The sequence below is a fragment of the Musca autumnalis genome, unplaced genomic scaffold, assembly GCF_047663935.1.
Source record: "Musca autumnalis isolate F117 unplaced genomic scaffold, ASM4766393v1 scaffold_5, whole genome shotgun sequence".
Lineage (NCBI taxonomy): Eukaryota > Metazoa > Arthropoda > Insecta > Diptera > Muscidae > Musca > Musca autumnalis.
In genome coordinates, this window is record NW_027412088.1 from 57,856,239 (window position 1) to 57,873,247 (window position 17,009).

Consider the following 17,009-nt stretch of genomic DNA (forward strand, 5'->3'; position numbering starts at 1 on the left):
ATGGCATTCCCAACATTATCCTGTGGATTGAAATAACTTGCGCACCACTGCGAGTCAGCCAACGTAACGTCGCCAAACGTGACTGAAGACCTGTCTTCCCTCCTTCTAGGGTTCGAGAGTGCCCACAACTTACACCGGCTCTAATTTTGCAACTCTTCAGATGATTTAATCAGTTGCTCCACTTACGCTCGCCGACCACCCTATTAACTTCCAGTATCAGCTCCCTGACTCTGGGTTCATTGAGGTTGACTAGACGACGCTCATCACTCTCATTCGCTAATACCATCGTATCTGCTGGGAATTTTGGTCTTAATTCGGGTATTCGACCCGCAGGTATATGGCGAGCGGCTGCGGTAATGATGATGTCTCGGAATGTCCTCTCCGCTACTCGAACATCAGAAGGATTGGGCAGTTCTCTGAAGCGGTGATTAGTGAACTCTCCTAAACTCATTGACGAATGTGCTGCGTTCAGAGGTGATGAAATATGGGGACAATTATGGTGATATAGTCTGATCCAAGAGAAACGAGGGCTTGTCAGGTGACGTCATTTGTCAGACCAGGAGACACAATGATTATGTCTGGCGATCTGTGACACTCTCCTCTAATTCTGGTAGGGTCGTCCTCATTAATCGAGCAAAACGTAGATGTGTCAATCTGCTCTGGTCGTTTTCGAGGACCAAATGGCACATCTCATGATGCGCATTAAAGTCCCCCAAGACCAGACCGTTATGACCTTTCAAAAGCGGGCTAACGTTAGGCTCGTATCCTGAGATACTGCTATTTATCGGCTGGATGTATACGTTCAGCAACTCTATCTCGATAGCTCCACACCTGACTGCTATCCCCATACATTCCATGTATGGGCGGGCCATTAGAGACAGGCTCAAGAGAGATAGGTTGGTATTGAGCAGACTGGTGCAATAGGAAAGCTAATCCCCCACATCCACTTCGGGTGCGATACTTCCTTAGTACTTTGTTGAGCTTGGTTTCCTGCACCGCCGCGACCTTGGTATTTTTCCTATTCATGAAGTCAACTATTTCCTCAATGATATCTCGGAGTCCATTCCAATTAAAGTGACATAATTATGCATTTTCTGGGATTGGAACAACAAAGGCTGGTGTGAGGTTTCTTTTGAGGGGACTGTGGGGAGTTTCGTAATCTGACGACGGCGACCCACTGGGGACTGTGTTCACGCAGCATGCAGCAACATAGCCCCTGTCGAAGTCTCTCACGTGGACAAGTCCGGAGCAACCTCTTAGATGCATCTACTCCTGACATCTATTGCATCTCACCGAAGGTTGGATGTGGGTGAAGATGCGAATGTGACAAACCGAGCACAAGTATATTGGTCATGGGTTTTCCTCCGTCCCTGCACAGACCAACACAGAAAAACGAAACAAATACAAACACATGTACACTGAGATGGCAGCCGTTGGCCGGCACACTTTTGCAGTGTGGTTCCGAATCAATCCGGTACGAGAGAACTCGCTGCCGTGGGATAGTGGTCAATTGTGGATTTGGCCGGTCTAAAGCCGCACTGATATGGTGCAATCAATTCATTGACCATTGGCTTTAGTCGTTCACACAATATCCCAGATACTATCATAAATGCAATAGGAGCACACAGTCCTATCTCCCTTCTTGTGGGCGGGACATAGGATGCTCAGTTTCCAATCGTCGGGTACGTGCTCTTTCTGCCAAATGGTACTAACTAGCTGATGTATACAACTTATCAGCGTGTCGCCTCCAGTCATAAACAGTTCGGCTGGTGTACACTCAATACCATCTTATGGAATTGGATCTGTGGTATCTTCGTCTTCACTGGTATTAGATACCAATTGTTTGAAAAAATGGTATTTCCATAACCGGAAACATACGTGAAGTCTAAAACCTTTATTTCGATGAGGTCGATTTGGTCGTATGAAATTGTATATACCATCGTTGGCCTAAAGTTTGAGGGTATAAAAATATTTCTGTATAGGCTGCATTTGTCTTAAAGATAGAATTTATTTTCCTCATCCTTATTAAGTGATTTATGACATAGTAAAGGAGCAATTTCTCAATTCCTGTTCTATTTGCCCTTTCGACGAATTCTTTGCTATTCATAAATTGCATTAAATATTAAACTATGTAAATGTAATGCAATTTTTATTTTTTTTTCGTTTCAGAAATTGAAATTAATTTCTATTGCCGTAAAACTCATTTATCGATTTTTTCGGTATTTTTTTTCCTTTTATTGTCCTTGTCACATTGTGTGTAATAATAAAAAAAAAACACACACACACAAAGTAAGGACAAATCGACAATCTCTAAGCGGTGTGGGGAGGGGAACTCGTAAACTCGTTGTTATAGATTTTTGCATAAATGAATAACTAATTCTTCGAATGGATGCCCATTTGTGGATATCCTTTAAGAAGGATTTGAATATTTAAAAGGCAAAAAAATGAAAGTCAACATTACAATTTTTGTTGTTGTTGTAGGTATATACATACATAATTTATTGGAAAAAAACAGGTGGTTCTTGAAAATTGCAAAGGTATTACAAAAAGAAAAAAATTAAAAAAACCAAACACAAGAGAAACGTGGCACAGAGGCAGGACGTGATGACTCAGAATTTTTCTTAATGGCATAAATTTTAAGGGGAATCAATTTTATTTCCTTTATAATGGAATTATAACAACAATTGTTCATACTTCCTGACTTATTTCTACCTAGGATACTTTGAACACAGAATTAATAATCCCCACTTCTTGCGAGATTACACAGTCAATGAACTTTACTTCCTATATTAAATTTACTATTTTAACAACATTTTCTACAAATGCCATAATTTTCTACCCAACATTGTCCCATTAAAAATTTACTTTTAATAACTAAGCCTAATATTCAGCATCTTAAAACATTCCTCGTCAACATTCCCATAATTCTGAAGTCATTTCTACTTTCCAACGAAATATACCCCTTAATTATTAAAGATGTATTAGAGCTCATAACAAGCAGGTATAGCGGAACATAAAAACAATATTAATGGGTTTTCATAAAGTACTTCCTCGAATACTCTCCATACAGCGCGAACGACTGACCGGCCGACCAATATAAATGATGGATGCATGAATGGCAATTCGTAAAAAGAAAACAAAACAAAAATATTGTTGAGTTTTTAAACTGAAATTAAAATTTAATTTATTATTCGACGGTGTAATGTGTTTGGTTTTTATGGCCATCTGGAGGAGATGGATGGAAGTGGGTGGCTGACTGGCTGACCGTTTGAATATATAGGAGATATGTAGGTTTAAAATTACAACAACATGCTCTCACATGGACTCTCTTTCTAAACTCATGTAAATGACGTAAAATACATTGTTTACTCTGTTAGTAAACTTTACGGTCAAGCAGGTAAGACTCAGAATTGAGGTAAAATGACCAAATATTAGTCATGTTGTGGTATTGAAAGACACGCCACATTTCTGTTCAAAGCAAAAATGACCACAAAACAAACAACAGAATTACATTGTTGTATTATGTAAGAATTATTAAAATGATAGGTGTATAGAGAAAACATGTGTAAAACACATGTGCTATAGGATGGTTAAGATAAGTCTTCTATAGAACAGATGACTTCAGTTGAGGTCTTCTATAGAATAGATGACCTCAGTTAAGGTCTTCTATAGAATAGATGACATGCGGTGAGGTCTTCTATAGAATAGATGACCTCCGGTGAGGTCTTCTATAGAAAAGATGACCTCCGATGAGGTCTTCTATAGAATAGATGACCTCCGGTGAGGTCTTCTATAGAAAAGATGACCTCCGGTGAGGTCTTCTATAGAATAGATGACCTCCGGTGAGGTCTTCTATAGAATCGATGACCTCCGGTGAGGTCTTCTATAGAATAGATGACCTCCGGTAAGGTCTTTTATAGAATAGATGACCTCCGGTGAGGTCTTCTATAGAATAGATGACCTCCGGTGATGTCTTCTATAGAAGAGATGATCTCCGGTGAGGTGTTCTATAGAATAGATAACCTCCGGTGAGGTCTTCTATAGAATAGATGACCTCCGGTGAGGTCTTCTATAGAATAGATGACCTCCGGTGAGGTCTTCTATAGAATAGATGACCTCCGGTGAGGTCTTCTATAGAATAGATGACCTCCGGTGAGGTCTTCTATAGAATAGGTGACCTCCTGTGAGGTTTCTATAGAATAGATGACCTCCGGTGAGGTCTTCTATAGAATCGATGACCTCCGGTGAGGTCTTCTATAGAATAAATGACCTCCGGTAAGGTCTTTTATAGAATAGATGACCTCCGGTGAGGTCTTCTATAGAATAGATGACCTCCGGTGAGTTGTTCTATAGAATAGATAACCTCCGGTGAGGTCTTCTATAGAATAAATGACCTCCGGTGAGGTGTTCTATAGAATAGATGACCTCCGGTGAGGTCTTCTATAGAAAAGATGACCTCCGGTGAGGTCTTCTATAGAAAAGATGACCTCCGATGAGGTCATACAGAATAGGTCTTCTATAGAATAGGTGACCTCCGGTGAGGCCTTCTATAGAATAGATGACTTCCGGTGAGGTCTTCTATAGAATAGATGACCTCCGGTGAGATCTTCTATAGAATAGATGACCTCCGGTGAGATCTTCTATAGAATAGATGACCTCCGGTGAGGTCTTCTATAGAATATATGACCTCCGGTGAGGTCTTCTATAGAATAGATGACCTCAGGTGAGGTCTTCTATAGAACAGATGACCTCCGGTGAGGTCTTCTATAGAACAGATGACCTCCGGTGAGGTCTTCTATAGAACAGATGACCTCCGGTGAGGTCTTCTATAGAACAGATGACCTCCGGTGAGATCTTCTATAGAATAGATGACCTCCGGTGAGGTCTTCTATAGAATCGATGACCTCCGGTGAGGTCTTCTATAGAATAGATGACCTCAGTTGAGGTCTTCTATAGAATTGATGACCTCAGTTGAGGTCTTCTATAGAATAGATGACCTCAGTTGAGGTCTTCTATAGAATAGATGACCTCAGTTGAGGTCTTCTATAGAATAGATGACCTCAGTTGAGGTCTTCTATAGAATAGATGACCTCAGTTGAGGTCTTCTATAGAATAGATGACCTCAGTTGAGGTCTTCTATAGAATAGATGACCTCAGTTGAGGTCTTCTATAGAATAGATGACCTCAGTTGAGGTCTTCTATAGAATAGATGACCTCAGTTGAGGTCTTCTATGGAATAGATGACCTCAGTTGAGGTATTCTGTAGAATAGATTACCTCAGTTGAGGTCTTCTATAGAATATAACAGATGGCCTGACTTGAGGTCTTTTATAGAATAGATGACCTCAGTTGAGGTCTTCCATAGAGTATGTGACCTCAGTTGAGGTCTTCCATAGAATAGGTGACCTCAGTTGAGGTCTTCCATAGAGTAGGTGACCTCAGTTGAGGTCTTCCATAGAGTAGGTGACTAAGTTGAGGTCTTCCATAGAGTAGGTGATATCAGTTGAGGTCTTCCATAGAATACATGACCTCAGTTGAGGTCTTCTATAGAATAGCTGACCTCAGTTGAGGTCTTCTATAGAATACATGACCTCAGTTGAGGTCTTCTATAGAATAGCTGACCTCAGTTGAGGTCTTCTATAGAATAGATGACCTCCGATGAGGTCTTCTATAGAATAGATGACCTCCGGTGAGGTCTTCTATAGAATAGGTGACCTCCGGTGAGGTCTTCTATAGAATATATGACTTCCGGTGAGGTCTTCTATAGAATAGATGACCTCCGGTGAGATCTTCTATAGAATAGATGACCTCCGGTGAGGTCTTCTATAGAATAGATGACCACCGGTGAGGTCTTCTATAGAATAGATGACCACCGGTGAGGTCTTCTATAGAATAGATGACCACCGGTGAGGTCTTCTATAGAATAGATGACCACCGGTGAGGTCTTCTATAGAATAGATGACCACCGGTGAGGTCTTCTATAGAATAGATGACCACCGGTGAGGTCTTCTATAGAATAGATGACCACCGGTGAGGTCTTCTATAGAATAGATGACCACCGGTGAGGTCTTCTATGGAATAGATGACCTCCGGTGAGATCTTCTATAGAATAGATGTCCTCCGGTGAGGTCTTCTATAGAATAGACGACCTCCGGTGAGGTCTTCTATAGAATAGATGGCCTCCGGTGAGGTCTTCTATAGAATAGATGACCTCCGGTGAGGTATTCTGTAGAATAGATGACCTCAGTTGAGGTATTCTGTAGAATAGATGACCTCAGTTGAGGTCTTCTATAGAATAGATGACCACAGTTGAGGTCTTCTATAGAATAGATGACCACAGTTGAGGTCTTCTATAGAATAGATGACCACAGTTGAGGTCTTCTATAGAATAGATGACCACAGTTGAGGTCTTCTATAGAATAGATGACCACAGTTGAGGTCTTCTATAGAATAGATGACCACAGTTGAGGTCTTCTATAGAATAGATGACCTCAGTTGAGGTCTTCTATAGAATAGATGACCTCAGTTGAGGTCTTCTATAGAATAGATGACCTCAGTTGAGGTCTTCTATAGAATAGATGACCTCAGTTGAGGTCTTCTATAGAATAGATGACCTCAGTTGAGGTCTTCTATAGAATAGATGACCTCAGTTGAGGTCTTCTATAGAATAGATGACCTCAGTTGAGGTCTTCTATAGAATAGATGACCTCAGTTGAGGTCTTCTATAGAATAGATGACCTCAGTTGAGGTCTTCTATAGAATAGATGACCTCAGTTGAGGTCTTCTATAGAATAGATGACCTCAGTTGAGGTCTTCTATGGAATAGATGACCTCAGTTGAGGTCTTCCATAGAGTAGGTGACTAAGTTGAGGTCTTCCATAGAGTAGGTGATATCAGTTGAGGTCTTCCATAGAATACATGACCTCAGTTGAGGTCTTCTATAGAATAGCTGACCTCAGTTGAGGTCTTCTATAGAATAGATGACTCAGTTGAGGTCTTCTGTAGAATAGATGATCTCAATTGAGGTCTTCTATAGAATAGATGACCACAGTTGGGGCCTTCTATAGAATAGATGACCTCAGTTGAGGCCTTCTATAGAGTAGATTACCTCAGTTGATGTCTTTTATAGAATAGATGACTTTAATTGGGGTCTTCTATAGAATATACATATTTGTGTGTATTTGCACGTTCTGGGTTTTCTATTTAGAATTTCTGTTTTATTGCGTTGTTCATTTTCAACAAAACATCTCCAACAAAAACATTTCTTATTTCTTACGAAATGTTTATTTGGTAATTTTAACAACATTAAAATTCTACAAATACAAAGTTCATAAAATGTTGAACAGAAACACAGTATTTCGGTGCGTAGAAGCATTAAAAAGTTTTGCAACACCTTTACTTTTTACTCTCGACATTTACTTATAGCAGTGTTGCCACATCAAAATTTAAAAACGCTAAAATAGAATTTTTTTTTGTAAATATATGAATTTTGGTTTTGACATTATTATATTCGTATAATTCCTTCACTTTCTGGTACGAAATTTGGTCTTGGGTTTTCGACCAGCAGGTATTATATCAGCAGTGATGATGACTTGGAACGGCTTTTATAATATAATTGTTCCACAAACATCCCAGATGGGACAAGGGAGACTTCTCTCATATCAATGAGTGCACCGGATTCATATTAGCTAAATGATATTGGACCTACAGTTTTTCGCCGAGACCGAACGGCGTGTCTTAAGACACTACTTGTAGAGAAGTTTAATATGGCTGAAATACTCAGGTAATGTCGCCAAAATTCCTGAGGTGTATTTTGCCACCGTTGAAAATTGTTTGATGTTGCTTGGCCGGGGAATCGAACGCACGACCTTCAGCGTGCAAGGCGGGTGTGCATACCATTGCACCACGGTGGCACCCACTGACATTATTCGTACTTTGAAAATTAAGTTCTACAAAATACTTTATACATATATCTGCATTTCATACTTTTCCGATTCTAATGATTATTAAGAATATACATTTTGGTCCTCTTACATTTTCTTACTAAACACTTATTCTAAAATGGCAACTATTCTCAAAAGTACCAAAAATGTGCACGTAAATGAAAGTTGCAAACTGAGATGATCCAAACTCCGTTTCTATACGCTTGTGATAACGAGGTAACTAAGTAGCAATAAAAACAACAGCAGACACCAAAGCAAATTTCACGATTACTGCTGACCCAATTCTACATTTACAGGTGGCACAAATACAACAAACACCACACACCTTTTATTTCTGTTTAATGTTCCATCATCAGATGTCCAGAATTTCAAATAAACAAAAATTTTGGTGAAAATTTGTTTTTAATTTAATTAAATTTATTTTATGTTTGCTATTTGTTTACGCTTTGTTTTGTTCTTTCTTCAGCGCCTTTAAAGTTTTGCAGAAATATCGAATAACAAACAAACATCATTTTCTCCAGTTTTATGTACAGTCGTCTGTCATAACTTGAGAGCAATTCATCAGTGTCTGTCTGGTCATTAACTGCAGACCACATTATAATCAAATTCAGTTCTTGGTAGGGTTTGTTATTCTCTTAAATTTCTTCTGTTATTTTTATTTACATGTGAAAAAATTATCGAAGTAATCTTAAGGAGATAAAAGCAAATACATATTTATAGACGTATGTTTTTGTGTAGAGTATTTTGGATGGTGTGGGCTTAAATCTATTACTTGGAAATCAAAATTTAATTTGGTAATTTATCGGCAGGATGAATGTCGTCAGAGGCAAATTTATGATATCATCTAGAAAATAGGTGACCGGCGCACAGTGGTCGAAGTCATTGATCTAGCGGCGCGAAATTAATAACTTAGGTAAGAATGGAGATATCTTTCTGAAATTTTGCACAAACTCAGTCTGTGTCCGTGGGTAATAATGGACTAAATATGAACAACATGGGATAATATTTTGGTATAGCCCTCATATAACGGTACCTTCTGATATTCGGTATTTTGAGGATTTAGGCCACCCTTTCCTTCCAAAATAGTTGTAATTTGGTACTTAGGGTTTCTAGTGATCACTAAAACTTTCCACCAAAAATTGTGGACATAGGTGCACGTTTGGGTATAGGCCCCTTTTACGGTACCTCCCGATTTTCAGTATTTTGGGGGCCTAAAGCTACATTTTCTGGTCAAATTAGGTGTAATTTGTATGTGGGGATCCCAGTGGACACAAACATTCTCCACCAAAAATTGTGGACATAGGTCTACGTTTTGATATTGTCCCCATCTAGCGGTACCTCCCAATATTCGGTATTGTTAGGATTTTGTCTAAATTTTTAGACCAATAAAAAACACTGTAAAAAATAAACTTTGTTTAGTTTTATTACGAATCTATTTAACAATTAAACAAATATGAATTCAGGTTTTTAGCAATAATTTTTTAAAATTTGATGCATCAAAATTTCTTGCACTTGGCAGTGAAAACTGAGTGCATATTTACAACAACAAAAAAATAAAAACAAAATTTTAGTCAGCAGAGTGTCTGTAATCGATACAATGGAAAACATTTCGCAATTTTGTACTTTGATTTGATCAATAGTTTCGACCAGTGTGCGGCGGTGAGGTCTTTTATAGAAAATGTAATGTCGTCTGCAGAACAGATGATCTCCGGTGAGGTGTTCTATAGACCTTCATTGAGGACTTCTATACAATATATGAACTGCCTTGGGGTCCTGTTAAGGTCAGATAACCTCCGGTGTTGTATTTTATGGCACTAGAATAGATGACCTTCGTTAGGTCTTCTGTAGAATCGACGAATTTCGTTGATGTGTTTTTTTTTATAGTTTTGTTTATAGACTATATGACCTCAAGTGGGGGTTTCGTTTAAATACATGACTTCTAAGCAATATTTAAATTACGGCAATGTTTTCTTTAGAATATATGACCTCCAGCGAGGTCCTTTTTAGGTTGGATGACCTCCGGTGAGGTTTTTTATTTAACAAATGATTTTCAATGATGTTTCTGCTGAGGCCTTCTATAGAGAAGATGAGCTTCGGTAAGGCTTTCAATGGAATATCTGACCTCCGGTGAAGCCATCTGCATTAGAGACCACAACAGGTGAAATCTACTAAAGAATAGATGGCCTTCGGTGAATTCTTATATAGACAAGACAACCTCTGGTGTGGTATTTTACATAACAAATTATCTACGATGATATCTTCTTTAGAATATGTAGTTGACCTTCGGCAAGGTCTTCAACGGAATTCAAACGGCATTAAAGATTACCTACGGCGAAGTCTTCTCCGTGGACGTCTTCTTTAGAAAAGTTGATATCCGTTGAGGTCTTCTATAGAAGAGTTGATCTCCGTTGCGGTCTTCAATAGAATAGTTGACCTCCGTGAAGGTCTTCTATAAAATAGTTAATCAATATGGAAGCCGTCTATAGAATACTTGACCTCCGCGGAGGTTTTTAAGAGAATAGCTGACTTCCGTGGAGATTTTCTATAGAACTGTTGACCTCCGTGGAGGCCTTCTATAAAATTGATGACCTCAGTTCTTTAGAATATGATCTCAGGTGAGGTCTTCTATAGAAAAGATGACCTCAGGTAAGGTTTTCTATAGAATAGATGACCTCTATTGAGGTCTTCTATATAATAGATAACCTCAGTTGAGGTCTTCTATATAATAGATAACCTCAGTTGAGGTTTTCTATATAATAGATGACCTCAGTTGAGGTCTTCTATATAATAGATGACCTCAGTTGAGGTCTTCTATATAATAGATGACCTCAGTTGAGGTCTTCTATAGAATAGATGACCTCAGTTGAGGTCTTCTATAGAATAGATGACCTCAGTTGAGGTCTTCTATAGAATAGATGACCTCAGTTGAGGTCTTCTATAGAATAGATGAATGACCTCAGTTGAGGTCTTCTATAGAATAGATGAATGACCTCAGTTGAGGTCTTCTATAGAATAGATGACCTCAGTTGAGGTCTTCTATAGAATAGCTGATCTCAGTTGAGGTCTTCTATAGAATAGATGACCTCAGTTGTTGTCTTCTATAGAATAGATAGATGACCTCAGTTGAGGTCTTCTATATAGAATAGATGACCTCAGTTGAGGTCTTCTATATAGAATAGATGACCTCAGTTGAGGTCTTCTATATAGAATAGATGACCTCAGTTGAGGTCTTCTATATAGAATAGATGACCTCAGTTGAGGTCTTCTATATAGAATAGATGGCCTCAGTTGAGGAAATTTTAGTCAGCAGAGTGTCTGTAATCGATACAATGGAAAACATTTCGCAATTTTGTACTTTGATTTGATCAATAGTTTCGACCAGTGTGCGGCGGTGAGGTCTTTTATAGAAAATGTAATGTCGTCTGCAGAACAGATGATCTCCGGTGAGGTGTTCTATAGACCTTCATTGAGGACTTCTATACAATATATGAACTGCCTTGGGGTCCTGTTAAGGTCAGATAACCTCCGGTGTTGTATTTTATGGCACTAGAATAGATGACCTTCGTTAGGTCTTCTGTAGAATCGACGAATTTCGTTGATGTGTTTTTTTTTTATAGTTTTGTTTATAGACTATATGACCTCAAGTGGGGGTTTCGTTTAAATACATGACTTCTAAGCAATATTTAAATTACGGCAATGTTTTCTTTAGAATATATGACCTCCAGCGAGGTCCTTTTTAGGTTGGATGACCTCCGGTGAGGTTTTTTATTTAACAAATGATTTTCAATGATGTTTCTGCTGAGGCCTTCTATAGAGAAGATGAGCTTCGGTAAGGCTTTCAATGGAATATCTGACCTCCGGTGAAGCCATCTGCATTAGAGACCACAACAGGTGAAATCTACTAAAGAATAGATGGCCTTCGGTGAATTCTTATATAGACAAGACAACCTCTGGTGTGGTATTTTACATAACAAATTATCTACGATGATATCTTCTTTAGAATATGTAGTTGACCTTCGGCAAGGTCTTCAACGGAATTCAAACGGCATTAAAGATTACCTACGGCGAAGTCTTCTCCGTGGACGTCTTCTTTAGAAAAGTTGATATCCGTTGAGGTCTTCTATATAAGAGTTGATCTCCGTTGCGGTCTTCAATAGAATAGTTGACCTCCGTGAAGGTCTTCTATAAAATAGTTAATCAATATGGAAGCCGTCTATAGAATACTTGACCTCCGCGGAGGTTTTTAAGAGAATAGCTGACTTCCGTGGAGATTTTCTATAGAACTGTTGACCTCCGTGGAGGCCTTCTATAAAATTGATGACCTCAGTTCTTTAGAATATGATCTCAGGTGAGGTCTTCTATAGAAAAGATGACCTCAGGTAAGGTTTTCTATAGAATAGATGACCTCTATTGAGGTCTTCTATATAATAGATAACCTCAGTTGAGGTCTTCTATATAATAGATAACCTCAGTTGAGGTTTTCTATATAATAGATGACCTCAGTTGAGGTCTTCTATATAATAGATGACCTCAGTTGAGGTCTTCTATATAATAGATGACCTCAGTTGAGGTCTTCTATAGAATAGATGACCTCAGTTGAGGTCTTCTATAGAATAGATGACCTCAGTTGAGGTCTTCTATAGAATAGATGAATGACCTCAGTTGAGGTCTTCTATAGAATAGATGAATGACCTCAGTTGAGGTCTTCTATAGAATAGATGAATGACCTCAGTTGAGGTCTTCTATAGAATAGATGAATGACCTCAGTTGAGGTCTTCTATAGAATAGATGACCTCAGTTGAGGTCTTCTATAGAATAGCTGATCTCAGTTGAGGTCTTCTATAGAATAGATGACCTCAGTTGTTGCCTTCTATAGAATAGATAGATGACCTCAGTTGAGGTCTTCTATATAGAATAGATGACCTCAGTTGAGGTCTTCTATATAGAATAGATGACCTCAGTTGAGGTCTTCTATATAGAATAGATGACCTCAGTTGAGGTCTTCTATATAGAATAGATGACCTCAGTTGAGGTCTTCTATATAGAATAGATGACCTCAGTTGAGGTCTTCTATATAGAATAGATGACCTCAGTTGAGGTCTTCTATATAGAATAGATGACCTCAGTTGAGGTCTTCTAGAATAGATGACCTCAGTTGTGGTCTTCTATATAGAATAGATGACCTCAGTTGAGGTCTTCTATATAGAATAGATGACCTCAGTTGAGGTCTTCTATATAGAATAGATGACCTCAGTTGTGGTCTTCTATATAGAATAGATGACCTCAGTTGTGGTCTTCTATATAGAATAGGTGACCTCAGTTGAGGTCTTCTATATAGAATAGATGACCTCAGTTGAGGTCTTCTATATAGAATAGATGACCTCAGTTGAGGTCTTCTATATAGAATAGATGACCTCAGTTGAGGTCTTCTATATAGAATAGATGACCTCAGTTGAGGTCTTTTATAAACCCGATTTCACCCATTAAGGTTTCTTTTGGATTATGTGACCTCCGAAGTGGTGTTTTATAAAACAGATTACACCCGTTGAGGTCTTCTCTAGAAAATATGACCTCCGCTGATGACTGATCTAGAATAGATGAGCTTCCCTGAGGTATTTTGTTGAAGACATGATCTCCGCTGAGATCTTCTATAGAATAGATGACCTTCGGTGGTATCTTCTATAGAATATATTTCCTCCGGTAAGATCTTCTATAGAATTTATGACCTACGGTGAAATCTTCTATGGAATAAATGAGGTCTTCTATAGAAAATATGACCTTCGGTGAGGTCTTCTATATAAAAAATGACCTCCGGTGAGATCATGTTTGAAATAGTAGACTATCGTTGACGTCTTCAATAGAATAGATGATTTCCGGTCCGGTTAGTGTGAACGATCAACCGACGTTGTCCAAGCTATTCACCTCGTAATATTTAGGTGTTCTTCTATGTACGAACATCCATGATGAGCCACATCGGTTCACTTCTTTGGGTACCACAACAAAAAAGTTTAGTATTGAAAATGGGATATATCGGCTGACGTTTTGATATAGCCCCCATAGAACCATACCTCCCGATTGTTGGTATTTTGAAGATTTTAGCCGAAATGGCTGAAATTTGGTATTTAATCTTCTTTTGGGGTATAAAACTTTTCAGCTGAAATTTATCGGTATAGGTCCACGTTTTCATATAGCCCCCATAGAACGGAAACACCCGATCTGATTTCAATTATTTTTTGCTGAATGGTAAAAAATGCTCGGCCCGGTCGAATATAAAGCCGTTTTTACTTGTTCTTGTTGAAAATAGCGGAAGATTTCTTCCGCTATAATGAATTTCTGTGAAAATATGGTCATAAAAATATGTGTATATTGTATGCCGTGCTATTAAAAACTACCCTAATATTAATAAAATGTACTTTTTATGCAATTTTTAAATACCAGCAATGAATTCTTTTCAATTGTAATGATTTCTTTTTTCTCTGCGGTTTTTATGGATTTTTGCTTTGTTTCGTTTTAATTTTTTTTTTATAAATTTGTCATAGGTCCAAATATGTTGTAGATTATGTCGTTTTTGGTTTAATGTTCACATTAATTCTTCAAAATAATATATTAGCATTATTTCTATTATTCATCATGTTTTGTTTATAAAGGCCACACACAGCAAAAGTCAAAATAATAGTAATAATGTTGGTAATGGAGGTTTTATTTTATTCATTGCAATAACGAATGTATGTAGATGTGTGTGTACATGTGTCGTTATAGTTTATATTTACATTTTTGTTTTATATGTAGGTTTGTGTATATAGTTACCTTTGCATAATTTCGAAATGATTGCTCCACATCATACAAGCCGCGACGTGATAACATGTTTGCCCAACTTGGCTATAGAATTGAATTCAATTGACTCCGCACCGATTTGGCTTCAGTTGTTTTATTGTGTTTTTTGAATTTTGCCACTAACTCAGCCGTTGTGATTTATTTTTTTTGATGGCAGGGGGTTTCAGTTGTTAGTTTGGTCTCACTTGGCCTGGCCAATTTTTATTCGATCCAATAAAATATTTGCACATACCACACACACACACATAGAGATAAGTTCACATGAGTGTCAGTTAGCGTGCCGGATTTGCAATTTTTGGCAAAATATTTGTTTGTATGTCTGTCAGAGTGCATTTGTGTTTGAATTGTATTTTCCAAATATTTATTTCATCTATAGAGGAAAATATTTACTTACTACCGGTATCTAAAATGCATTTCAAACTGCCATGCAATAAATACATATACACACATACATACATATGTTATGATTGCTTTTCATTTGTAGTTTCTATTTAATGTAGATTTTGGGGTTTCACTAAATTGGTTGTTAAATCAAATCTCTTAGCGGCAGATTTATCACTTTGAAATGGATCTGTTATTATTGGGATTTGTAAGGAAGAAAGTTTGATATAAAAAAACGATAACTGTAAATATTACACAAATATTCGAGTTTGAGTTCTTTCTACTGCAATCTTCGTCATCCCAAAGTCTGTGGAAAAACTAGCCTGCACTACATTGCTGAAGGACTTACGAAGTAAATGTGTTCCCTTACCTTTACCCAGTATATGGCATTTTCTCATAGTTTCGTTGCTGCTGTTGCTGTTTAAGAAATGTCTAAGCAATTTTTAGAAAAGCTTGCTGAAGCTTCTGGAACGACAGAACAGTGAAGAAAAATTTCATATGAACTGCACGGCAAAGTTTGTGAGTAAAAAGCTTCGAGCAGCAATGCTTGCAGTCTGCTTAAAAATAAGTCTGCCCACAAAGTTCCACCGATGGGGTTGACATATCTGCTTGCTCATTGAATCTGGAATCCCAGGCCAATTAACATAAAAATTTCGGGTCTTGTTAAAACCCCTCAACAAAACGTTTGCCATATTTTCTCAGTATTTAGGCTAGGTATCATCCGAACGCGGCGATTGTGTTATGTCTACAACATATCCGAAATACAACATTATAGCCAATTTCTTTGGAAACTGCGACCAAATGATGTTAAATACCCAACTATGGCCAATGTGAAGATGTGAATTATTAAAAGACATCTTTATAGTTGACATTAAGTGAGTCTTTAATTCAATCGAAAACATGAAATACAGCAAGAAAAAATAGGACTGGACGCACTCATTTCAGCTTTCTCACCAAATATTTGGAAATCGTTTCTTTAAAGACCATCTGGGAGTCTTTCTGAGGACCGGAAGAAATTCTTTGTGGGCGAAATAGAGGGAGAAATCGTTTAAGAGTTACTTCAGTGGCATTCACAGATTGTTTTTTTTTCTATAAACGACAATCTGGGAGTCTTTCTAAACGACCGGATGATATTCTTTGTGGGCGAAATAGAGGGAGTCTTTATAGATGCCTGGAAGGGATAGTTTTTAGATCATTTGATAGGAATTTTATCACCAAAAATTCGGAAATCTTTTAAGAGTTACTTTAATGGCTCTAAGAGATTCTTTTTTTACTATAAAGGACGATTTGGGAGTCTTTATAGATCACTTGATAGGAATGGTATAGCCGACGAAAAGGGAAAATGAAAAGTTGACCAGATAGATTACAGGCTATGGGATTTTCTAAGACAACCACAAAGGAATCCTTAGAGGTAACAAAAAGGGGATCTTTGTAGACCACCTGAAGATAGTCTTTATAGACAATCTGAAATGAGTCTTTATATAGACCTGAATAGTGTGCTGTAAGATGATCTATAGACTACCAAAATTAATTTGTTATTAGTGACCTGATGGAAGTCTTTATATGCGAACAGAAGAAAGTATTTATAACAATCTGAAGGGGGTCATCATAGGTGATCAAATGGTGTATTTGGGGGGTCTTGTGGACAACCTGAACGGAGCATTTATATATGCCCTAACTACCTTTAGACGACCTGAAGAGAGCCTTTAGAGACGACCTGAAGGAAGCCGTTATAGACGACCTGAAGGCCGTCTTTATGGAAGATCTAAAGGCGTCTTTTGAGACGATTTCAAGGCAGTTATTATTGACGACCTCAAGGGAGTCTCTATAGACAACCTGAATAGGTCCATAG

The 17,009-nt window shown here is 38.0% G+C and overlaps 1 protein-coding gene across 6 annotated transcripts in view; it reads right to left on the reverse strand.

Annotated features, from left to right (window-relative positions):
* Positions 1-17,009, reverse strand: part of Epac (Exchange protein directly activated by cAMP) — a 569,466-nt gene that overhangs the window by 179,397 nt on the left and 373,060 nt on the right. For 2 of the 6 annotated variants that reach the window (XM_073956941.1, XM_073956940.1), the window contains exon 2: positions 14,750-15,146. The exons of the other annotated variants lie outside the window; for them this stretch is intronic. In XM_073956941.1, coding sequence (XP_073813042.1) covers positions 14,750-14,806 — 57 coding nt within the window. In that variant the 5' untranslated portion in view covers positions 14,807-15,146. The remainder of the gene's footprint in view (positions 1-14,749; positions 15,147-17,009) is intronic. 6 annotated transcript variants of the gene reach the window in all.